This window comes from Eleginops maclovinus, chromosome 6, assembly GCF_036324505.1.
Source record: "Eleginops maclovinus isolate JMC-PN-2008 ecotype Puerto Natales chromosome 6, JC_Emac_rtc_rv5, whole genome shotgun sequence".
NCBI classification, from domain to species: Eukaryota; Metazoa; Chordata; class Actinopteri; order Perciformes; family Eleginopidae; genus Eleginops; species Eleginops maclovinus.
In genome coordinates, this window is record NC_086354.1 from 5,578,481 (window position 1) to 5,603,462 (window position 24,982).

General features: G+C 39.9%; 1 protein-coding gene across 1 annotated transcript; it reads left to right on the plus strand.

Annotated features, from left to right (window-relative positions):
* Positions 1 to 1,960: 1,960 nt before the first annotated feature.
* LOC134866319 (carboxyl-terminal PDZ ligand of neuronal nitric oxide synthase protein-like) lies at positions 1,961 to 21,302 on the plus strand. Its single transcript, XM_063886422.1, has 10 exons — positions 1,961 to 2,321; positions 3,819 to 3,890; positions 7,115 to 7,207; positions 7,301 to 7,359; positions 7,450 to 7,558; positions 12,175 to 12,304; positions 12,687 to 12,814; positions 15,979 to 16,140; positions 18,012 to 18,180; positions 19,636 to 21,302. The coding sequence occupies exons 1-10, from the start codon at positions 2,217 to 2,219 to the stop codon at positions 20,145 to 20,147; spliced, it is 1,539 nt and encodes a 512-aa protein (XP_063742492.1). The 5' UTR covers positions 1,961 to 2,216; the 3' UTR covers positions 20,148 to 21,302.
* The last annotated feature ends 3,680 nt before the right edge of the window (positions 21,303 to 24,982 follow it).

A 24,982-nucleotide genomic window follows, 5' to 3' on the forward strand; every position in this document is an offset into this window, starting at 1 on the left:
GACATCACTATGTAACACTCACACTTCTGTTGGCTAGCGCTTTAACACATTAGATGTGATAAGCTAAGAGGCGGGACATCTCTAAGTGGTTGACCAATCACAACACAGCCGACCAGCTTACCAATCAGAGCAGACTGTTCTCTGGTTTCAAACAGATGGTGCAAAGAGGTGCTGCAGCACAGACAGTATGAGAAAAATAAAGAGGTTTTTGAACATTAAAGCATGGAGACATGTCACAGTAGTGACACAAAATACAAATATGAACCTGAAAATGAGATGAATATGTCCTCTTTAATTAAAAACTGATGACAGATCTGAGAATGCCGTTAAAAACCATACAGTTAAAGAAATCAAAAACAGAAAGTGCTGCACTTTTTTGTAACAGAAGCCACAGTAAAACTAAAGTGCACTTCACCAAACCTGTATCTGCTTTAAAAAAGTGCTGAGCAAGTGAAAATGCACATGAGGTATAAAAATCAGGGTTTAAAACCCTCTTTCCCCTAAATCTCTGCAAATTCAGCAAATGTTCTTATCTTAAATCTATATTCCAAAATTGGTCTTCAGGGCAAGTTTCGTTGAATGTGACCTGCTGCATTGTTCCAGCTCTGCTTCTGGGTAATTTCACCCCCATAATGGATCTACAGGGGAAAACTACAGGTGGCAACCGGACAGATAATAAAGGTCAACACTGTCATTGTGTCAGCACTTTGAGAAGAATCCACTAACACAGGAGAGTAGAGCTGTGTGTGTGTGTGTGTGTGTGTGTGTGTGTGTGTGTGTGTGTGTGTGTGTGTGTGTGTGTGTGTGTGTGTGTGTGTGTGTGTGTGTGTGTGTGTGTGTGTGTGTGTGTGTGTGTGTGTGTGTGTCACTGTAGAGATAATAACCTAAGTCTGGAAATCTACTGCAGAGTTCATATTAAGTCATCTGTAGCATTATTCCTCTCATGGCAGGAGTCAGTACCACATTGTAATAACTATAATTGATAAATAGTACAGTTATCTAAATGAAAATGATTAAACATTTTATAATAAGTTTCGATTGATGGATAGAGCAAATATTTGTAACACTTTTTATGTTAATGGTTAATATTTATAATTGCTAAATATTGACACATGCCTACCTCCTTCATACATTAAGAAAAAGACTTGCAGATTCAAAGAGACATCCTTTGATTTGTTTCCCTTTTCTGAATCTTAGCAATTATTTAGTCATATCCTAATGCAAGTGCTTGAATAGGCCGGGCATCTTTTAGGATGGGGCCTGTGGCACAAAGTTGGCCCGGCATAGGGTTCAATTTAGCCCACTGGATGTTTCTGCAACAAAATTATTTTTCAAAAGTGCTTGCATTAAAGACCACTATTTATACTGCTTATTTTAGCTGAAGGATTACTGCTTTTCAATAAAATCCCTCTATTATTTATTATTTTTATAAATGATACAAATACAAAAACATACAATATATATTATCATTCGCCAAATCCATTAAGTTTCAGTTTCATTCCTCTAATGGAAGAAACAAATATTGGCACCCCTGCTCTAAAAGGACCAGGAGCAAGATTGTGAATCATTTCAACCATCAGTCATGAATCAGAGTAATATAATAAGATACATAAATAGAAGAATATTCTAGGATATCACAGTGACGATAATCCTTTTCCATCTTGCACTAGGATTTATTTTTAGAATGAAAGAGTTTGAGTAAATCCCCCAGCAGTCAGTCCGGAATTGTTCCCTGTGAAGCCACTAGATGTCACACAAACAGCCAGCAGCAGTGTGTTCTGATAGAGTCCTCACAAGCACCATCCGTCTTCATCTGTTTGTCCTCACACACCCAGTTTACCGCTAATAGTCGCGCGCTGCAGCTGAATATTCATCGCTCGCTATAATAAATTAGTGCCAGATTGGTGCCGCGGTGCCTCGAGGAAAAAACAATCATGTGTTGAGATCCGTGCGTCATAGGGAGCTCGGAGGCGGTGTGTTTTGCTGTATTGCTTCAGACAGTGAAAGGGTCATTAAGTGCGCACACTGATCACTGATCAGCGCCTTAATTGAATCCAAAAAAGCGCCGATTGCGTGCTGATCCAACTGCATGACCTCCGGAGTGACGGAGGGGACAGTGCGGGGGGGAGTAGCACCGGAGGAGAAGCGCATATCTGCAGGTGCTCTAGCGCTGTCGTAAAACGGGAGTCGGCGGCGAGGCAGCGATCATTAGAGCGATGCCAGGGGTAACCAAGTACAATTTAGTGGATGACGCGCACGATTTGAGGATCCCCATGCATAACGACGAGGTGTTTAAGCATGGGGTGTGCTTCGAGGCAAAGGTAAGGAGATCTGCAACATGTACTTTCTGTGTGACAGCAGTGTGTGTGTGTGTGTGTGTGTGTGTGTGTGTGTGTGTGTGTGTGTGTGTGTGTGTGTGTGTGTGTGTGTGTGTGTGTGTGTGTGTGTGTGTGTGTGTGTGTGTGTGTGTGTGTGTGTGTGTGTGTGTGTGTGTGTGTGTGTGCAGCGCTTAGATGAAATTCCACTGATACTGACACAACAATATTTACATCAATGGGTGTATCCTGTGTTTAAAAGACATTATAATACTTTAGATTTTATGTCCACTTTGCGTGACTTTGACATGTTTGTCTTCTTTAACCTTATTTGCATATAGATACAGTATGTGTCCTTAACTGATGGCTTGATGCTGACATATTCTATTCCTCTGATTCATTTCGGGGGGAAACCATGAGTTCAAAACTGGGGTCGCAAATAAAGTTTTTCTTTATTTTTTATATTTTCTCGATTATTTTCTCGATTAACCGATTAGATGTTGAGTCAAATTATTGATTTATTTTCCTTATTTTGCATGAATAAGTGTTTTTTTAACAGATGGCTTGATTTATGCTGACGTGTATTCCTTATGTTTTTGAACAATTCATAAAGTTTATTTTATAAATGTTTTGCCCATTTGACTATTTTGGTTCATCGATTGGATGTTGGGTCAAAATATTGATCATTTTTAAACCTAACTTGTATGAATATGTGTTCCTTTAACTAATGATTTTCTATAAAAGTAAAACTATGTAGGTCTATGAAAACATCAGAAAATGACGCTATAACAGTAAATCAAAGTATGAAATTGCATAAATTCTTTGTTTTGTCTGACCAACAGTCAACTAAGACCCCAAATATTCCACTTACTACAATACAGTTTGAGGAAAGCAACACATTGTCAGTAGGGGATGCTAGAATCATGAAATATGCTATACTTTTAATGGAAATGTACATTATTTATTTAAAAAAACAAAATCTGATTGAGTTAACGTTGCAGTTGTTGATATTCCTCACACAGGAGGAAATAGAGCTGCAAAGGTTAATTGACAAATTGTCAAAAATATCAAAGGATACTTTTGAGTACGTTTTTAAAGAAAAAAAAGACAATTCAAGCTCCTCTAATGTTAAGATTTTCTGGTTTCTTTACTCCTCCAGGACAGAAAAATTTACTATGTTTTGATTTGTTGACAAAATAAGACATTTGAAGACATCATCCTGGCATTCGGGAACACTTACTGTAATTTTATACCCATTTTTCAGACATTTTATAGATCAAACAATCTAGATTAGAAGACATGATTAAGAAATTCATCAACTGGATACTCAACAATAAAAATAATCAGTAGTTGCAGCCTTAGCAATTATTATAGAGAATTACGAACAAGCTGTCCAAAATACAATGGTAATCACCAATCTGTTAGCCTATAACTCTCCATGCAATCACTGCCATTCATTCCTTTGAACTACCAATCATCAAACCTCTTTCTTACATTCTTCAGTACATTGGCAGTCTGGAGGTGGGTCGCCCCAGCAGCCGGATGGAGATTGTCGCTGCGATGAGGAGAATCAGAGTAAGAAAAACAGAATTCGTGGCTCTCTCTGAACCCTACTGATCTTGACCCATGTTAAGCAGTCACAACACATTAGGATTGATCCCGGCGCACACACACTAACTCTCTGTTTTTTCCATGTTTTATGTCTCCCCTTGTGTTCCCTACTTTCTTCAACATCCTCTTTACACACAAATCACCAGTCTGCGTAGAACTCCACACTCGGCAGATTCAGTGGGCTGTCAGGAGAGGTTTAAATCACAGCAGGATTCTCAGGGATTTTATGTCTGAGGAGAGATGCAGCATGCAGGTTCATATGTGATACTGTTCAAGGGGAAAAAACAACAGCTCATGAGCCCTTCTTTCAGACCAGACAAGGCCACGTATTACACATCATGTTTCAGAGGAGAGGATTTAGCTGCTTGTCAGCTGTTGGATCTAATCCAACACTGGAGTAATTGAGTTGGTCAGAGGTCGCTCACAACCCCAGTGACACCCCGGACGCACTTAATCCTGATCCCTCTTGTACAGTGCAGTATAATGGCCATTTGATTGTACTGGGAAAGATTTAGAGAAGCTATAATATTTCATTTCCTGACTTAAAAACAGATTTCCGGATTGGAATCTCCAACATTTCTTAATGTCAGATTTGTATCAGTTTTCTCATAAAGCAGCTTTTGACCTATATGTTGAAAAAAACAGCACAATGGGCATGATGGGATGGTTTATAAGTAACATGTTATGAGCATTCCACCCAAAATAATTGCATCATCCAGATAATCATGAAAATGTGCTTAATAGTCTTAAAATGTTACCAAAACTTGTATTGCATGACAAATAGATAACATCCTTTCTAGTAAAAAACTTTGAAAATATCTTTAAGGGGCCCTATTATTCAAATTTATAGGTTCATATCTGTATTTTGTGCCTGTACTGTGACATGTATGAAATGTTTTATGTTTAAAAAGTTCATCCTTTTCCCATACTGCCCGTGCTGAAACACTTCTTTATTTGAAACCAGAGTCCAGTCTGCTCTGATTGGTTGGCTGGTCGTCTCTGTGGTGATTGGTCAACAGCTTAGAGATATGAGCTTGCCCTATCACGTACAATGTGTACAATGTGTTGGAGCGCTAGCCAATAGAAGTGTGGGTGTTACATAGTGATGTCACTATGTAACAGAAGTTAACAAAGGAGTCAAATGGAGGCGTTTCAAGCATTGTGTGGGAGAGAAACTCCCTCTGGAGGGAACACAGGGATTTTAACCTTTGTAGACCATTAACAATCACAAACACTATATAACACACTACAGGAAAGGGAAAACCCTAAAAGCAGAATAGGGCGTCTTTTATAGATTTAGATAAATCTACACTTAACCATGTTAGCGTGCTAGACAGATTTATCTAGGGAAATATTTACTTATTTTTCAAGATCCGGTATAACCTATCTTCCCATCCCTAGTGGCTAAATCTGTGTAATTTATCTTTATCTTTTAATGAAATGTCTTTCTGTAATGTAGCCCTGCTCTGAAAGCTTAGTTTGCCAATGGCTTTTGGCAAGAAAAACTAAATTAAAAATAATTAATTAAATCGCAATAAAAGACAATAAGTGAGTGAATGCAAATGCAACAGCAATGTGATATTTAAAATGGGTGAGATTCAATTTTAAAGCATGTGTTTAAAAGTGTTGGGGCTCTTTGTGAGCTCTGCATTGGCGCAGTTATTAATAGTCTCTGCTTCTTGGGAGACAAACTAAAATTCAAAGCTAACTAACTCGAAGCAGCTTAGAGGAAGAATGACAGGAGAGTTGTCGCTACCTGTAGAACATGAGTTGCGCTTAGGGACTGAGGATGATGCAGGAAAATGTAACATTAACACCTTCTGTATTCCACGTCATCGCCCTCTGACAGCAGGAAAACGGATGGTCCACACTTTGCATGTGTTTGCATGAGCCTGCGACAAACATACAGAATGTGGGAGTCGTGTCCTTCACCTGGGCAACTGCAACGGAGGAATCCTCCCACAACAATAAGACGAATGAACCAGATAAGGGCGAATGAGAAATAAGGGGCCGATGGAGCTTCTAATGAGGCGCTGCTGTTCTGCTGGATGTGACACACAGGTCACAGAGAAACTGTTCCACATTCATCAGAGCTGGAATAAACAGTCACGACTCGCCCTGTTGGTTACAGTCATGGTTTTTCTCAAGGTCATAAAGGTTTTGTTCAATATATATTGGGGGAGACATGTCAAAATTTGAAGCGTCAAATACACATTTCATGCATTTTAGGGAATTTTTATTCACAATTTTTATGGCGGAACTGTCTTTTTATTCAAACGTAAACATAGAATTAATGTGCTAGGAGCCAATACACTAAATCAATAAAGAGAATTTAATGCATTCATGCTTTCCTGCCGAGTCTGAACCATGTCGAAATGATTTACTCTTCCCTCCTTCCTCCCGTGTCTTTTCTGGGGGAAGTTACGTCTTTAATTGTCATGCACCTATTGACGTCATGATACCTTATCTTATCTTATCCTACTAGACATTGACGAACATTGATGGTTGTATTTACATTTTTTGATCAAAATTATTATTTTTGGGGGGATTTCCTAACCTCTCAACATAGTCCTTATCGACACTACCAAATTCTACGCCTTTTCTTTATTTTGTTGAGATTTAATTTATTTTGTCAATATACAAGTGAAAAGAGAGTTCCAATACGGCGGCGGTTTGTTATTTTTACACAAACCAAAAGAGAAGATGACATAGAATATCTAACTTGGAGCGGGAGTCAGCTCGTTTCAGACTAAAAATTTCACAGAACTCTTGATCAATTAATCATCTGATGTCGGACGCTGTGTTTTTTTGCAAATATCTATGTGGGCCCTTACATGTTTGAGTCTGAGTTTGCAGAGGAGTTCGGGCTCTAGCATTTATCAAGGAGAGGGATAAAAAGTGTCCCGCATATGTCTGCCTCCCTCTGGGAATGCTGATTTAGAAAGCTTTAACCGCTCCCAGGGACAAGAATCTGACAGTGTTTACTCTATCTCACATTTCCCAGAAGAAGAAGATTGTCAAAAAATATCTTCCTCTCTGCATGATCCCTTCCCCTCTGTTCCAATATAGCCTTTACCTTGTGTAAAGAGCTTTTCCCTCAGCGGGCCTATGTGATTTTTAATGCTAGTCACACCATGTATAATATTCAATTCCAACCTGGAAAGTTAATTTAAATTTTCCCTTCGCAGTATGAATTCAAACTGAAAAATATAAAGAAGAAGAAGGTCAACATTGTCGTGTCCACTGATTACGTCAAAGTCATCTTGCGCAAAAAGAGGAAGGTCAGTCTTGTGACTTTTCTTCTAATTAATCATTTTTGTCTTTTCCAAATAAATCATTTTTCAACCGTCAAATGTGTTTTTGTGTTGTGACAGAGAAAAGGGTGGTCATGGGATGAGAATACAGTCATGGTGACACAGGATCCCATCTACAGGTATTGGTTGAAATCAAATCAAAAGCCAAAAAACTAAGCAATTTATAACTAACCCATTAAAATGTGGTGTATTCCTTTTTCTTTCAACAGGATCTTCTATGTCTCACATGATGCCCAAGACTTGAAGATCTTCAGTTATATAGCCAGAGAAGGACAGAGCAACATTTTCCGCTGCAATGTGTTCAAGTCAAAGAGGAAAGTAAGTGTAACTGTTCAATAAATTGATGCTTCTAGTAATGGTCTGTGTAGCTAAAGCCTATGGAGTTTCTAGGCAATTTTTGCTTTTGATGGTGTGGTCCAGTATACAAGTCCAAACCAGTTTGATTTGGCTGTGGCTGAGGGGGGTCAGTGGTTCTATCCCTAGCCCTGCAGTCAACATGTCAAAGTGTCCTTGAATACTGAATTGCTTGCGTTGGCATGGCCAATGGCGTAGAGGTGCTTCGAAAGCCAATGTAGCTGGCTAACTGTCAAATTAATAATTTGCCTCCAATCATAAACCTGTGACGATGGTTTCACGGTGCTAAATTCAACATTAGTATTGCATTAGAGAGAAAATGTGTTATATAGTATAATCTATAATGTAATACATGAACAACTCTGCCACGGATAATGGTGCGTTCAAATGTCCTCGATGGTTCCATTTCTTTTCAAGATGAAGGTCGTTTCCCCAACTTCTTCAAATGTTTGTTTATGAGATATAGGTTGTCCTTTGGAAACAGCATGTTTATTATAAGGTTTTCTTCTGACTTCAGTTTGTTTATGAGCTTTAAATCGTACTGTGGAAACAACATGGATGCTACAAAGAACACGTTGTATTTAATTGCATTGAGCGTGAGTCTTACTGCAATGTTAACAAAAGTGTCCCATACATTGTGAATCTCCCCTGTGATTTGGAACTCCAAAATATAATGGGTTGTCCCTCAGCCCGTGCTTCACCCTTCCACCAACTGTCATGAAAATCAGAACATTATTTTTCCTTAATCCTGCTGACTGACAGACAGTAGTTGGCTAATGGAGCCATGTAGAGAGCCATGTGCACACAACCCTTGCCCCGAGTGTTTATCATAGATACTATATGCTCTGACTGTGGCCAATTGTGCCTTCATATCATAACTGGTTAGCTTAAGGCAAACTTGTAGTAGTGTTGGTCACGTTTTGGAAAAGGTACAGGTTTCACACTACTACCATTCTTTGTGCTAAGCTAAGCTAACCCGTTTGTCTTTTCTGTCCAGACACAAAAAAGGTGTCGATGTTGTGCTGTAACTCTCATCAAGAAATCATTTTTAAAATATCAAACTATTCCTTTAAAAATGTACGTATTCAGGGGGAATGAAGAGGGCAGGCAGTGGAAGTTGGGAAGTATTAAGAGATGGACAAACACATTGTTGGTTTTGGTATTATCATGGATGTAGTTGAAAGTGCAGAAAATCTCCAGCTTTATCCTTCCAGGATACACAGCAAGTCAATCATTCCCTTTTGTTTTCAGCAGCGTGCTGTGCGCATAACTGCTAATGATGACATTATGGCTGTGTCTCGGTGATGTATTGTCCTGTTGGACCCCGCATTAATCTGACTGATAGACCCCTCATGTGCTTAAATGCTTATTAATGTGCACATACGGGTATATCGAGATGACAAAAAAGACAGAGCATCAGTGTGGTGGACTCCCTTACCCTCACCATGGATACAAGACTGACAGTGACTTAGTGAAGCTGAATACTAATCATTCTGGTGGGAAGAGAAAAGAAGAGGGGCTTTTTACACCCGGCGCTTAAAGACATTTTCACCACTGCCGAACAAACACCCACTACAGCGTAAGGGACACTGCAAGTGGTGCCTGACTACAGCCCCGGGGGCCATGGAGCCTTATCTGGGTGCACCAAGCATGTGTGGTTCGAGTAGGAGGAGATGGACCCGCTGATAGGAGGAGATTTGATTTATTTTCGTCACAGCTGTGCCCAGATGTCAGAGACTTTGTGTTTGGCTTTGGGAAAGCTGGCATTGCTAACTCGAACATTTTTAAATCAGAAACTGTATATCGTGAATACTACCCAAGCCCCCATCATGTGAGCCTGGTTTGGCTTTGGCTTCCATTGAAAAGAGACATATGTAAATCAGCAGATAATTTGATCTTTTTTGGGGGCGAATTTAAAGACCCAGTACGGACTCTTTATCCTTAGGTGATACAAGTTGTGAAATGGGCTTAACTACAAATCCAGAGTTATTTTTCCTCTACATTCACTTCCAGTTATCTTCATACAGCCATGGAACAAGCTAAAGTGCAACCTATTACTACCTCTTGCAAGAGAAACACAGAAGCCTCTTTTTTCAGTCTGGGGTCTTAAAGAGACAGGCGCTCAAACGAAACGTTTCAGACAAAGGGTGATTCAGGTATATTCCGACCGACAGTGTGAGAAGAATATTGTGTTTTTTGAAAAATAAAGCATATAAACAGTTTGTAGTAAAAACTCAAAATACTACATGAACCTTAAAATAGGCATGATATGTCCCCTTTAAAATATTACCTTGTTCATTCTTGAGTTATTATAAATGAGACGTTTTGGCAGAAACAGGTGAATTGCCAAGTAGGTTTGCACATGCAAGGAATTTGTATAATGGTGCAAAACATACAAGCAATAGAGGAATAAAGTCTAAACAGGGGAACAAAGGAACAAATATAGAACAATTATGAACTATATTTTTAAATATATAATACAATCAAATTGAATCAAAGTATAAAAAATGTACAAACAAGTAAGTACAACAAGAATAGGACAAGTTACCTAAGCAATTAAATATGTTCACTTTAACAGAATTTGAAGTGAAAGAGCTGTTTCTCTTCACTTTTGAACAGAATTATGTATACATGTACAAAATATCCAGGGTGTTCAGGGACTGCAAACAAAATGTAATTCTATGGAGCCTACTTTAATTCCACAAATCCCTTTTATGACTCCATTGCGGTGTTATTTTTACGCCTTTTCACTTGATTGAACTGCTTTCAGGCTTGACTTTCCTTGACTTATTGACTGAATGCCTCAGGCAAGATCGGCCTCCAGAGGCAGACGACAATAACACATTTATTTCAACCCTCGCTTCTGCCACTATTCAATATAGAAAACAGAAAAAATGCACCTTCAGTGGGTAGGATGGAGGACAGGTTAAATTCCAGTAGATTTAGGTTGCTGCGACAGCACTGCATATGAGGGCTTAAGAGAAAAAAGAAGAGAACTGCAATTGTCTCAACAGGCCACATTGAATTTTCTTGCCTGTGTGTTCAACTCAGGAAACACTGATAATAACCTCATTTAAGCCCGTACAATAAAGTGTTCAAATTATGTGTTAACAATGTTACCTATCGAGGACGTTTAAAAGCCATTGAAGAAAATAGAAACATTAAACACAATAGGGCTGCAACTTACAATTATTTTCATTATTGATAATACTGTATCTACACTTCCATACAATTCCAATGTGCGACTTCATAATAATAAATCAATATTGAGTCTGACCAACAGGCCCAATATTGATTTATTATCACATTAGACAAAGAAAGGCCGCACATATTTGCAGTAGAGAAGCTGTCACTAGTTAAAGTCTGGTATTGTTCGTCATAATTCTCCGACAATCAACCATTCCATTAAGCTCTGGACTACATTAGTTAAGCAAAACCATACCTAGATAACAAAACCCCAGTCTGCTTTTTGTAGGTTGTCTTTTTCTGAAGTGAGCCTGGCATTGAAGCTAACTTTTGGAATAGCCAAATGGTCTTACCACAACTTCTGTTTCAGTTTTTGACGTCATTGGGCCCAAAAATACATTTTTTTAAATGACTTGCATTGGGAAAGAGACGTATGTAAATGTGTGGATATTTTATTTTTCTACGAAATATATGACCCAGTACGAACACTTGAAAAATCATGTGGTGCCTGGGACTTAAGCTTTTCATTGCCGTTTCTACACAGTAGCTGCTGTGCATCTGAAAATAAAGCCTTTGAATTTTTGAGGTTCTAAAAGTTGTAATATGTGCTTAAAGTCAGGTTATTTTGCCTCTACATTCATTTCCCGTTCTCTTACATATTAATATATCCATGGAACTACCTGCAAAAATGTGCTATATTACTTCTTGCAAGCCAATCAGAGCAGTCTTAAAGAGACCGGCAGTGACTGGTGGTGAATACAGGTATACTCAAAAACAGACAGTATGATACAAATATTTTGTTTTGGGAAAAATAAAGCATATAAGCAATATAAAGTAGAAACCCAATTTTCCTATATAAGCCTAAAATTAAGCATGACATTTCCCCTTTAAAATAATAGAATTATCCTCTTTATGGACCTGATGACCAACACTCGTACTGGGCCTCCTGAAATAACAATAAACTTTATTTAACTTATATGCATTCAAGTCTACTCGCCTCTGAAATAGACCGATCCATCACTATGACAGTTGAATGTGCGCAGAGCAGATAGAAAAGGACGGGCAGGTGACACTCTGTGATATCTTCTGACTTTAAATTGGTCTCTATCTCCCCTCATGATTCTTGTTGCCTTCATTTCCAGTTGCTCCCACTTTCATCCTCCTGCTCTTTCTCATCTTCTTTCTATTTACGTGTGCACCAACACACACATGTTCATCTACCCACTTCCTGTGCAACTCTTCTGGCACCTCATTCCCCCCCCACCCCCACCCCCCTACTGCGCCCTCTCATTTCTGATTCCTCCCTTATTTTGCCTCACAGCTGCCGCCTCTGCTCTCAACACGCACACAAACACACACACATACACACTATCTCACTGTGTCCTCCCTTACAGTCTCAGGCCATGAGGATCGTGCGCACTGTGGGTCAGGCCTTTGATGTGTGTCACCAACTGACCCAGCAGCAAAAAAGCGATGACCAGGAGGATGACGAGTGCAAGGCGGAGGATTCAGAGGCGGTGCCAGGTGATTCACGCGCGCACAAAATTGCATCAACAAATCATTTTGCAATCTCTCTCTTTCTGTCCCACACAGAAACTCGATCTCCTTTCTACTCCTCATACATTCCAGACCTTCTCTTCCTCTCTTTCCTCCTCTTCTCCATACCTCTCGGCGCAAAGATGTCATTATACACCACTGCTGATTTTTTTTCAGCATCCACTCCGGCTGCAGATGCGTTTTAGTAAATCTGGCCAGCCATTGATCAAAGCCCTGGCTTGTGTGTGGGCTTCTGCCAGCTTTTCGCCTGCTGCTGCTGCTGCTGTCATTGCCGCTAGATAAATTGCAAACTATAAAGCTTAAAACTGCATAAAAGCTCCCCCTTTATATGTATCTGGTCTCTCTGCAGCAAAGAAGAGGTTTGCATTGACAGAAGAGACCGACCTTGAAGCCACTACAGAGGAGAGCATTGAATGTGTCTCCTCATCAGACCACGAGAAGAGCAAAAAGGACGAGGTGCTCTGTAACGATGGGAAGGTAAAGTGCAGAAGTCCTTGATCCTGTCATACAAAGCCCCGCAATTTATCACTCCATTAGAAACACAGGAGGTCGTGTAAACCCTGCAGAGGGGAAGACAACCCTGCAATGGTTCATTTACTGATGGGTATGGCTCCATTCTCTGTGACACAGCAGCTAAAGTGTAGCACGGCCACCCACACATTCACCTCACCAATAATAATTATTATTATTATTATTATTATTAATAACCTGATTCAATTCAAACACTTTATTGTCATATGCACAATAGCTACAGTGTACTTTACAAATGACTTGTTTTGTACGACCAGTTAAAATGTTATAAATCTTATATATAATTTCATAGAAAAATAAAAAATAAAATAGTTATATTTTAGTAGCAACAAACTGAGCATTTTTGACATATTTAGTGTTTATGATCGGACAGAGCGCATTGGCAGGTTGAGCGATAATGTTAGCTTAGCACAAATCATGAGCTGTACATCAGTTAATAGTTAATGGTAATGTTTAAATTAAACAAGAAAACTTACCCAAAATCTCAAAAAATATAGGATGGGGTTAGAGAGGGTTGCTTTTGAAGTTGGGGGTTATGGGAAATGTAGGATCCAGTCTGTTTTTGGAATTTGGCCCTTAGAGTTAGATACTGAAAGTCAGGATATCTGCTGAATAACTGGATTATCCCTCTGAATGTTAATGTATTACATTTCTGTCAATCACCTACTCAATTAATTGACTAATTTCTTCTGTCATTGGGTAATATTGAATACCTAAGGTATTGCTACTGAACTGCTTCCCCCAGACATGACACAAACAGCTTATCAGATCAATCTCCTTTTCCCTGTTGCATTAACATGAGTATTCTGCCAGGCTCACAGAGGGTAGCGTGGAAATTTCGGCCTCATAAGAAGCTGTATAATGATTTAAAAATGACACTGATGGGATACACAGTGAGCCAACAGCGTCGAAAAGGCTTGTTTGTGAAAAAGCACTCCTCGAAGCTCTTCATTATTCATGTGATCATATGGTTTATTAATGAAAACATAGCGTGGCTTTCAAGCTTCACTCCACTAATCCTGTTGAACAAGCGTTGCAATGCTCTCTGATATTTGTCAGCTCATTTTCCAACCGAGCCTCTGTGGCACTGTCAGCTTTATAGTGTTGTGCGGGCGAGGACTTAATTGGTTTATATTGAATGGATATTACATCCATTTATATGGGGTGCCCAAGAAAATTAGCTTTATTAGTGAATGCAGCCCTGCAACTCAAACAGCAGAATTTCATGACTGATGTCACGATTTCTCCCTCTCTTGAGTATGATTTGAAGGTCAAGTGTCCTTCACATTTAGGCATTAAGAATGAAAGACTCTACCATATTGATCTCTCATCTCAGGTATAAGACCACTAAGCCTTGCCTTCATGCCTCTTCCCACAGGAGCACTCTAACATAATTGTGTGAGTCATGAGTCCCGAATGGCCAGCAGCCAGCCCATTCAACCTGTATTGATTCCACTGATTAAATCCCCATTAGAAAGCCCTCTTAACAATATGTAACATTTTCCTGAAAGTTAAATATATAATAGCTACAAGAGCTACTTTATAGATTTTGTTGTGATGTATACATTATCCTAAATGTTTCCAAGAATTGTCCAACCCAGAGAAATCTGTATTTTTATTCAAGGTACGTTATGTTCTATTTGGTAGTTTTGACAGTTTTTTAACCAAATAAAAGATTATTTATCTCAACATAGTTATCAGAGAAACCAGCTGGGCAAACCTTCACAGCATTCAAACAGCGTCTGAGAAACGGTGATGTTCAAACAAGATACAACAATTGCTTTTTTAGCATTTAGCCTGTTAGCCTTGTGCAGCATCTGTTTGGTGAGATTTATTCAATCTGACTGGTGAGGCATACGGTTTTTGGGACTGTGTTATCCCAGGAAAGCTTCTAGAGTTGTAAGTGTTAAGTTTAGCCTTTACAAGAACAATACTTTATTACAATAACAAGAGTAAATGTAACTTCAACCCCTGCATGTTAGCCTCTCACAGTTCACCTGTAATTCAAATGGAAATGTATCACATGAGCAGGCAGAAGTACACAATCATCAATCAACAGCAGGCTCGCTAAAGAAACCACTGAGTCTTCATTCATCTTCATTTGGTGGGAAAAACAAATCCCTTGTTATTTAAACAGCTTGACATAATAAATATAGCATTGATCCTAAAGCATTTATAGCGTCCTGCCAGTCCCCCTGTTAAGCAGCATACATTCAGCACAAAGACTTCTCATTATTTGGGGAAAATGTTAGATGAAATCATATCACTTACTAACGTAGGATTAGATGAAATAAGCAGTTTTAAGTCTTTAAGAGTGTCTTCTGGAAGGGTGAAGATCAAGCAGTAATGATGACATCTGGTGGACTTTTCCGTCAGAAGGGAAGTCTTTATGCTGCTGGCGGTATCTTAGCAGTCTCTTTCTCCTCCCTAAGGATCTTAGGCTGAGAAACTTTAAAGCACGTCTTTGAAGTGTTACACACAAGCTTTCATGATGTTTTACTTTCCACTGTTACTCAATTATTTACGATCCTTGGCTATATTACCCAACAGCTAACTTTATTCCCATCTACTATAGAAACTATCCACAGCTATTTGTACTCCTGTTCTGATATGTTGTATTTGAGTTACATCATTTGAAGTGATGATATGCAAGATTCTTTTACTCTTGTTTTGGAGTGCGTTTGTTTATCCAATTTGACGCTCTGCACGTACTTCAATATCAGTTAACGAACATGTAATTTAAAATACATAAATGAAAAACTTTAGTCAAAAGAAATTGACTATAGCTAACTGTAGGAGTGGAGAAAATGTATAATAGTTAGCTAGCTAAATCTCTTATTAAATAGTATGTCTAAAAATGTACTTTTACACAATAACTGCACATCAAGGGTGACTTTATCTGAGTTTACAAACGGTCCAGTATTGCCAGAATGTACTCAGTCATTCCTTCATTTCAGAACGCACACTTGGTTTGTAGGTTTAAAATTAAACGTCAAGTTTTTCCTCTATCACCATCACAGTTTTTAACATTATGAGTGTTGTTTCTTTCTTTTTTCTTTTTTAAGGTGTTGGAAGAAGTTAAGCCCCATTAACTGGGCTATCTGTTGCAGGTGTCTGATGACCCTTCTCTCTTGCTGAGCTCCCCCCTCCTCGGAGCCTCTGTGTCGGGTCTGTCGGCAGAGGAGGCTCCCTGCTCCTCAGAGCACCAGGTCCAGCTGCTGCAGAAACAGCTGCGTCAGCAGGAACAGCAGGCCCTGGCAGCCTCAGAGCAGGTACTGATGGCAATCCTTGTTATCCACATCTATGACTTATAGCTACCTCTCATGTGCTTACAAAAGCCTTTTATCTAAATTCAGGCCCGATAATTCAGGTGAAACATGTTTTTTCAGTTTTTAAAACATACAATTTTAGAAAATGTGTAATAAAATGATTGTCTTATATCAATAATCAATTGGGGAAGTTTCATACCTATCAGTCACAATTACTTTAACGCTTATTCACCTCCAGTGTCTTGAATTTCTCAAAATACATTTTTTCTGAGCCATAAATATCTAATTCAGTAGCATTTACATACACCAAACACCAGGTTTCATTTGTTATCTACTCTATATTCTGGAGGTTTTTACATAGGGGGTTTGTTCATGAATCATTCATAGCCTGATTTATAGCATAGAACATATTGGACCCCAATATAGATCAACAAGATTAGAGGTGTTTTCAGTCAGCGAGCAGCTGTCGCCTGGCGCATTGCAGCTAAACCGGATAATCAAACTTTGAAGCTGATCTTGGTCTGAGACTGTTTCTCTTCATTGATCTGTCTTTGTTCTCTACTGGTGTAAAGGTGTACAGTTCAGGCGGTTCAGAAACAACCGCTGCAGTTTATGTGGGTTCATAGTGAAAAAATGTAGTCATCATAACATATATTTACATACATACAGCAGATGAATGAGGACGTATGGGAAACATGTATTTTAAGTCTTTAAATATAGTCACAACTCAAATAGGCTTTAATATATTTTCCATTTTGAAATTAGTTTAAACTTAGGATTCTGACTTTGATTTCAGAATTTAGAACAAATGTTCATATTGGGCAAACTACTGTATATTGAAGGGGTCATATTATGCTTCTTTTCAGGTTCAAATTTGTATTTTGTGTCTCTACTGTGACATGCTAACCTGATTTAATGTTCAAAAAGGTCTTTATTTTTCTCATACTGCCTGTGCTGCAGCACCTCTTTTTACCCTCTGTCTGAAACCAGAGCCCAGTCTGCTCTGATTGGTTAGCTGGCCAGCTGTGATGTGATTGGTAAACCATACAGAGATGTCCCGCCCCTTAGCCTTTAGAAGTGTGACTGTTACATAGTTATGTCACTGTGTTACAGAAGTAAACAAAGGAGTCCAATGGAGACATTTCAGGCAGGGGGGAGTGTGTTGGAGCAAAACTCCCTCTGGAGGGAACTTTGGGATTTAAGCCTTTGCAGATCATTTATATGCACAAAAACACACTACAGGAAAGGCAAAACCCCAAAAAGCATAATATGGCCTCTTTAAAGTTTTAATATCTGGCATGGATGAGTATGTTTGTTTGTAATTCCAAGGAACAATTCAAATTTAAAATGATGTAACGAAGCAGATCAAAATCCCTTCATGAAGATGATTGATAAACGTTGTCATGCCTGGAAAAAATGTTCAGAGCACATAATAGAGTGATGAGCTTTTTCCATTTTCAATCAGTGCCGGTCCTAAATAGGATGTGGCGAGACAATTTTGGGTGATTAAATTCTCACCCTTCATTCTTCTAAACCACTACATAGACTTTTGAAAAGTTTAACTTCAAATTAAATATGCCCGAGCCGTAGTTTAAAGGTCTTTGAACATCTGAAAGAAAACAATTTTTCAAAGTTTGTCTTTTAAATTGGCCAATCTCCTGACAGAAGTTCATTCATAATTCTGATGTGCCCCTTCCGCCTGTCTCTTCTAATATGGCCTCTTGAGAAACGAAAGACTTTCCTTCAAGCCAATACTATCTCAAAAAGGCAGAGTAAAATCCAAACTTTGGCGCCACTGTGGAATTTAATAAGCATGTTTCCTTTTGACAGGATGGTAAGTATGTTCTTAACCTTATGAGCTTTGGTCCGTCCAGGTCCATTTACTGCAGGACCAGCTGTCGGTGGAGGTTGGTGCGCGGACTGAAACACAGGCCCGAGTGCAGAGGCTGCTGCTGCAGAACACCGACCTGCTGCAACACATTTCCCTGCTGGTCAAACAGATACAGGAGCTGGAGCTGAAAGCTGCGGGCCAGTTAACATCCAGTGAGTGCACATTTTATTCTAATATTCCTCTATTTCTGTTTCCCTCTCACTCATTTCTGTCATAAAATCCTCCTATTCCCCCTTCATCACTTTCATTCCCTGCTTCCTTCCTGTTGTCATTGCTCCTTTTTCATCCATTCTGGCACACAATTAATTATCCAATGGCAGCGCTCTCAGCGGGTTCGATACTGCTCTCTGCTCTCTCTTTACTGCACTTAGCCAGTGGCAATATGCTACCTTATAGTCATGAATTATTAAATCCTGTCAGCACAGACTTTATCCCTGTCCGTTTAATCTCATCTTGGCTCAGACCTCACTTCTCATGTCTTGTATCTCTGCTTACATTTGATAACGACTAAATCTCCCTGTGCTTTGTTCTGTATGGAAGCCCTGAGAGGCAAAGTTTAAAAAGGATCATTTGCAGAAAATGCTGGATGAATTCTTTTTCACATGTTGTTTGGTTTATTTCTACGTACGAGATACAATAATATCCCTACGTCAAGATATAAACTTCTAGAAATTATCTGCGAATCCCAGGGTTTTTGTAGTTTCATTTTACACATACTTAATTTCAGTGATGGGCAAGTAACTTCCAAAATGTAATACAGTACATATTTCTTATTACTGTCTTTTTAAAGTAATACGTTACATTACATTATTACTTTCTCTGAAATGTAATACGTTACACTGCTTTTGCGTTACTTTGAGTTACTTTCTCCAAAATAACTGCAAAAGTAGGGCTTTAAATGCTAAAATGTATTTTATTGCAGCTCATTAATTAAAGCTATCTATGGCAGTATGCTGAAATCAAACTCATGCTGCGTTTAAGTGGGCTGAATAATATGTGATACCGGTACCATGACGTCTCTGTGTGTTATTAATAACATGTTAGTGGAGCCTCTGCACGGCCCTGTAACCTGCTGTATATGAACGAGTCTCTATGGCAACGTTAGCTCACCTTGTCATTGGTGTGTTAACGGGGATTTTGCTGACAAGCTTTCTAAAAGCCGGCAATTCCACAGACAACAGAGGCTGCATATCTTCAACACTCTGCCACGAGTCTCTGAACTTCTCGGGGTTCAAGCAGCAGACCCAGAGAAAGTTACCTTCAGTTGCTTCGTCCTGTGCGCACTCCTGTCTTTCTGTTCTTTCTGCAGCCCTCTGAACCAATAGTAAACAGGCTTACTGAGTTACTATTCACAATTATTTCTCTGGTGTCGGAATGTCTCGCGATGTTTGTGATTTCTTAAAAACAAAATACCACATCATTTCGGGTTAAAATGTGTTGTTACTGCGTTACTGAGAATGGTAACAGGTATTATATTACCCAAATTGCAGAAGTAATGCGTTATATTACTGCGTTACAGCATAAAGTAATACATTACTGTAACTCCGTTACTTTTGTAACGCGTTACACCCAACTCTGCTTAATTTATATCTTTTCTCCTTCCTCAGTGGGCTCCCAGGACAGTCTTCTGGAGATCACTTTCCGCGCCAAACCACCCAGCTCTTCTTTATCGATGGGCTCTTTTGCAGCTCAATCCCAGGTCCAGATTAGTGACAGCCCCTGGTTCTCCACCTTCCCGGGGCCCTGCTCTCCTGGCACTATGTGCACTGACACCAGCCCTCTGGGTCTCTCCAACAGTGGAGTTCGCCTCGAGTGCTTCCGCTTTTCCTCCCGTGCGCCGGACAGCCAGGAGCAGGGCCAGGACACAGGGGAGACTCCCAGTGACGGAGGGCCGGATGATAGGTCGCTGCTGGGGGAGCAGGTCCTGGGAGCTCTGGAGTTGCTCCGGTTTAGGGAGTCAGGTATCGGGTCAGAGTATGAATCGAACACAGATGACAGCGATGACCGGGACAGTTTGGGGCAGGGGGATGGAGTTGGGGCTGACAGTGCAGCTCGACTCTTAAACGTGCTGAATGCAGAGAGTCTACCAGATTGCTTAGGGGATGAGATGGCTGTTTAGTGGTGCTTTTACGCCTCTGTGCCACATATATCTCTGTACATATGCAAGTTGACAGAAAGTTAAACCATTTTGAAACCTCCGTTATTCCCAATGTGTTTGCAAAATAACTCTTCAGATCTTTCCTGGTCAGGGAAGTTTCCTTCAAGAACAATGAAAACTGTGAACTTTTGCAACAGTTTTGGGACAGGCCGCACACACTGTATGCCACATGTAAGCATAAAATGCTAACTTCCTGTGGTATTAGCAAATTATTTTACAGGCTATTTCATTAAATTCCGTTGCTATACTATGTTGTATTTTGAACAAGAAACTAGTGCAGATGGTCTACCACATTGTAAGTTTGAGTTTAGAATGTTATTTGCCTAAATGTATGATAAGCAAAGCCAACTCCTCTTAAATTTATTTTAAATGAAAGTACAGGAATTAACTATTTCATTTATTTGCATTTATCAGATACAATTGACGCATTTTCTGTAACACCGGACGGGGAAAAATGTGCATCAGTTGCGCTTCTATCAAAGACAAGCATTTTCTTGTGTTGACGATAAGGAGCGTTCTCCGTACTGTATCCAATTATGGACTCAAAACCAAACTGTGTGGGAACATGGCTGCACAAAGCAACATTGCACTTATCCACCATCCCAATGGGAAACAGCTGCAATCATGTATTGTGACATCAGTAAGATGCATCAATCGACAGAGCAATTACTAATCTCCTGTTCCGATTTGCTTCTTTCTGTGAACTGAGAAAAATGTTCTATTCCTGAAAGTATTTGTTGCTCTATTGCAGCTTTAAAGACCAAAACAGGTGTACCTTCAGATAAGAATTTGGCACAGTGCAGCCCTTTACAAAACTTGGACTGTATATTAGTATAATCTCTATGGTGTTTCATGCTCCGCCTTTCCGAAGATTTCTGCTTTCTGTTAGTATGTGTTGCATACTGTGTGCTGGTCAGTTTGGTTCCTTGACTCGCTGGGCTTGTTTTACTGTGGTTGTGTCTGTGTTTATTAAGTTGTGACACATTCAGCATCGATGTGGTCATTTTTGCTGTTCATGAAGATTTTTGAGGAAAAGTCTATCTGGATACGCTTACACATTTTATGATTGTGACGATTAAAAACTGTGCTTGCCATGACACATCATCTGTAATTACACATGGGTTTAAAAAAAAGGCTTGTATCTCTCTGTCTGATTTTGTTCCTCTTTTAAATACATTGTTCATAGTTTGATTTTGGTGCATTGCATAACATTTTCGTATGATTTTATTCATAGTATTTTTGTCGTTTGACATTATTGAAGAACAATTTTTGATTTGGTGATGCTGTTTCTTAGAGACACCTAACTGTGTGCAGGTGCTAAAACCTAGTCTCTGCTGCCCAAAAAAAAGGATCGATTTTGGCGGCCTCTTTGGATGAAAACGGTAGCGTCTCAAGCGTGGAGCCCTCCACCTTTTCGCTTGAGATTCAATTGTAGGTGACAGCAAAGCCGGATCTGGGTCTGTCCAGGCTGCGGGCTTTTCACTACCTGAGGCCTCGCTGCAAGTCTGAGCAGAAGAAGTTTCTGGCAAACCTGTAGGATTTTGTGTAATTTCACCAAAATTGGGCGTCTGTGATAAAACCGAAGGACTCAAAACGAGAAAGGGGGAAAGGAGAACACTGAAGAGCTCCGACTGACGTCAGACACTGAAGGTTTATTGGAAGCAAAGCCGGATAATTGACCAAGGTATTTGCTCCAGCAACAAAGTGATACAGCTCCTGCGGACTGCCCAACCAATTCTGAAGTTCTCTTGCTCAGTCTTCAATATTTAACTAAGAGAATAATCAACATTTGATAAACAGTCAAAGCAAGCTGTTCCTAGCAGGGAGCTATCCTCCAGATAAGGTGAACTCCCAGATGTCCTGCTGCTCTCACTGTGTGTCAGCTTTGTCCTGTTATCATCCGAAGAAGAGATTATTTCAAAAGTGTTTTGGGCAAGCTGAATCAACTATCAGGGTTATACCAATACAAAGTTGTTGGGAAAGACTGTAAAATCTCCAACAACGTTTGCCTGCAAACAGGAGAGTTACAGGAGTGCCTAAGCTAAGTTGACTAGAACTAAACTACAGGGCCATATATGAAATTCTATATCAGCACCAATGACAAGAATTAGGAGAAACCACATATAGAAAAATGGCATCAATATAAAAATAAGAGTGTTTCATTACCAGTTAAAAGTTCAGATGAAGTGCTTTTAAAGTCCTGAAGTACCAGAGAAAAGTTGGGAGATATATAAGACTTCCTGACCTCCTTCATATTCTTCTGGCCAGCAGTCGCACCAGCTCAACCTTGCTGAGTGTGAGCCAAATCTTTGAATCACTGAATTGGGGACATGTTTCTGAACTCTTTCCAAGATCGATAAATCCTTTTCTCACCCTCCCTACCCCTTTCTCCCCAAAGCTTGCCACCTCATCCCCGCTCTCCTGCACTCACAATCCGTCTGCTATGACCCTATTTCTGTCAGTTCCCTCCAAGGTTACGTCCGTTCACAGTAGGACTGACTTCCAATATCCGACTATTCGACGATTCGATTCGGAGAGGTCTGATTCGACTATGAACCTCGTAGTCGAATCTTCGTAAAATGTTGTTATACAACAAAGACCATACCATTCTGACTATATGGGGTGCCCGCGGCTGCCGAGCATTAATTGTTACATAGAATGTCTTTTTTTGTTATATAAAAGCCTATTTTAATGCAAAATCTGTCTATTTTATGTTAATAAAGAGTTCCAATGATTTGTTCGTTTAAATGGTAGTCTTAGCTTATTACGGTATTAATAAATCCCACCCACTGCAGTGTTGCGCAATCCAAATGAGCGCAGGTGAGCAGCACACAGGACCGTTAGTGTTTACGGATTTATTGGCTCACAATGGCTACTAAAAAGACATCAAAAGTGTGGAACTATTTTGAAAAGGTTAAAGATGACCCGAAGAAAGTGAAGTGTAAGTTGTGTGAGCAGGTTCTTGCATATCACACGACGACAACCAACATGGCATATCATTTGAAGCGGGTAAGGCTTGTTAACTTTACAAACAAACAAACAGTTCTACCACTCTTTTATCAATACAGCCATTAAAATATTATTGTTAATATTATTGACACCCGCAGTGTCATGACGACAACTCACCCGGCACGTCTGCATCAGCGGCGGCCCCGAGATTAACGCAAAAAAAACTTGATTTGAGACCACCACTTTCAGAGAAGAGAAAAAGGGAAATTACTGAAAAGATTGCGGAGTTTGTGGCACTTGATATGAGGCCTGTGCGCATTGTTGAGGGTGGGGGATTTAAAGAACTCTTGCGCACACTTGAGCCAGGCTACACTGTCCCTACAAGAGCTACGGTGATAGATATCGTGCACACAAAATATCTATCGACACGGTCAGAGATAGGCTATACAGGGCAATACAGGACTGTGAAGCTGTCAGTTTCACAACTGATATCTGGACCTCCCTTCAGATGGAGGCTTATATCTCACAGTCACATCACATTTCATCACTGGAGACTGGCGACTGGAGAGTTTTGTTTTAGAAACAAAAAAAATGGAGGACAGTCACACAGCCGATCACATTGCACGAGAACTGACGGAGATCATTTGCAAGTGGGACATTCAAAGTACCAAGATCGTTTCTGTGGTGCATGACAACGCAGCAAACATGGTTGCGTGCACCAACCAGTTGGTCCAGCAGCCCTCCTGGGGAAATATGAAAGGGGTGCGCTGCGCGGGCCACACATTACAACTCTGCATAAACAGCGCTCTGAAGCAGGACCCCATTTGCCGCACTGTTGCTGCTGCAAGGCGCTTGGTTTCTCATTTCAAAAAAAGCGCAAAGGCCACCACAGCACTTCAAGATAAACAGAAACAACAGAATGTTCCTCAGCATAAACTGATGCAGGATGTTGTCACCCGTTGGAACTCTGTTTATTTGATGCTCGATCGCTTGATCGAACAGAAGGGGCCAGTTTCAGGCGTGCTCACAGATGACAGTGTGAGCAAACGGTCCGATCGTGACCTGGAGCTATCCACATCACAGTGGCGCACAGCAGAGGACATTGTCGCTGTTCTTAAACCAATGACCTCTCTGACAGAGCTTTTGTCCCAAGAAAATAATGCACCCCTGTCTGCCACTGTCCCCATGCTTATGAATATTTAAAAAAAGACATTTGGTGGTGCATGCGGACGACAGTCGAACCACAAAGATCATCAAGACTACGCTGTCCGAGGAGATGGACAGGCGATGGGAGCTTAAAGGGCCAGGGCTGGAAAGAAGTGTTATGTCATTTTGCACTAGTTCCGGGCTGTTGCGATAAGTTTAATTATTTATTTATTTTATCCCGATTCCCGAGTGTAAACTGTGAATTAAAAGCCAAGAAATAGGTTCTTAACTGAGCGATAAAGGCATGTTTTGGCACGTTGTTGTTTTTGAAGCCATTTTGTTCCGATTTTATGTGAACTGTTCTGATGTTTAATATGCCCAGTTTGGTTCATCTGGCTTTAAATAAATAAAGGTATTTGTTTCACACTTACCATGTTTTTTGAGCTCTTTTGTTTGAAACGGAAAAATATAAAGATCTAGCTGCTATCTGAAAAAAAAAAGGTTCAATTATCAGTCGAATACGGCAAAATCTGACGAATCAGATTCGACTATGAAAATCCTTAGTCGAAAACAGCCCTAGTTCACACAAAGTGTACTAAAAATTAAAGTCCACATAAATCAATGTTTCTCCTTTTGGACTTACTTACGTATATGCCCTTTCTGAAAGGCTGTGGAGTCATATTATGTTCACTTCATTTGGT

What these genes read in the sequence shown, in the direction of transcription:
- LOC134866319 (XM_063886422.1), top strand. Translation starts at nt 2,217, where the DNA reads ATGCCAGGGGTAACCAAGTACAATTTAGTGGATGACGCGCACGATTTG. An exon ending in GGATTCAGAGGCGGTGCCAG is followed by an intron (nt 12,305 to 12,686) that starts GTGATTCACGCG and finishes GTCTCTCTGCAG; the next exon opens with CAAAGAAGAGGTTTGCATTG. An exon ending in TGCTCTGTAACGATGGGAAG is followed by an intron (nt 12,815 to 15,978) that starts GTAAAGTGCAGA and finishes TATCTGTTGCAG; the next exon opens with GTGTCTGATGACCCTTCTCT.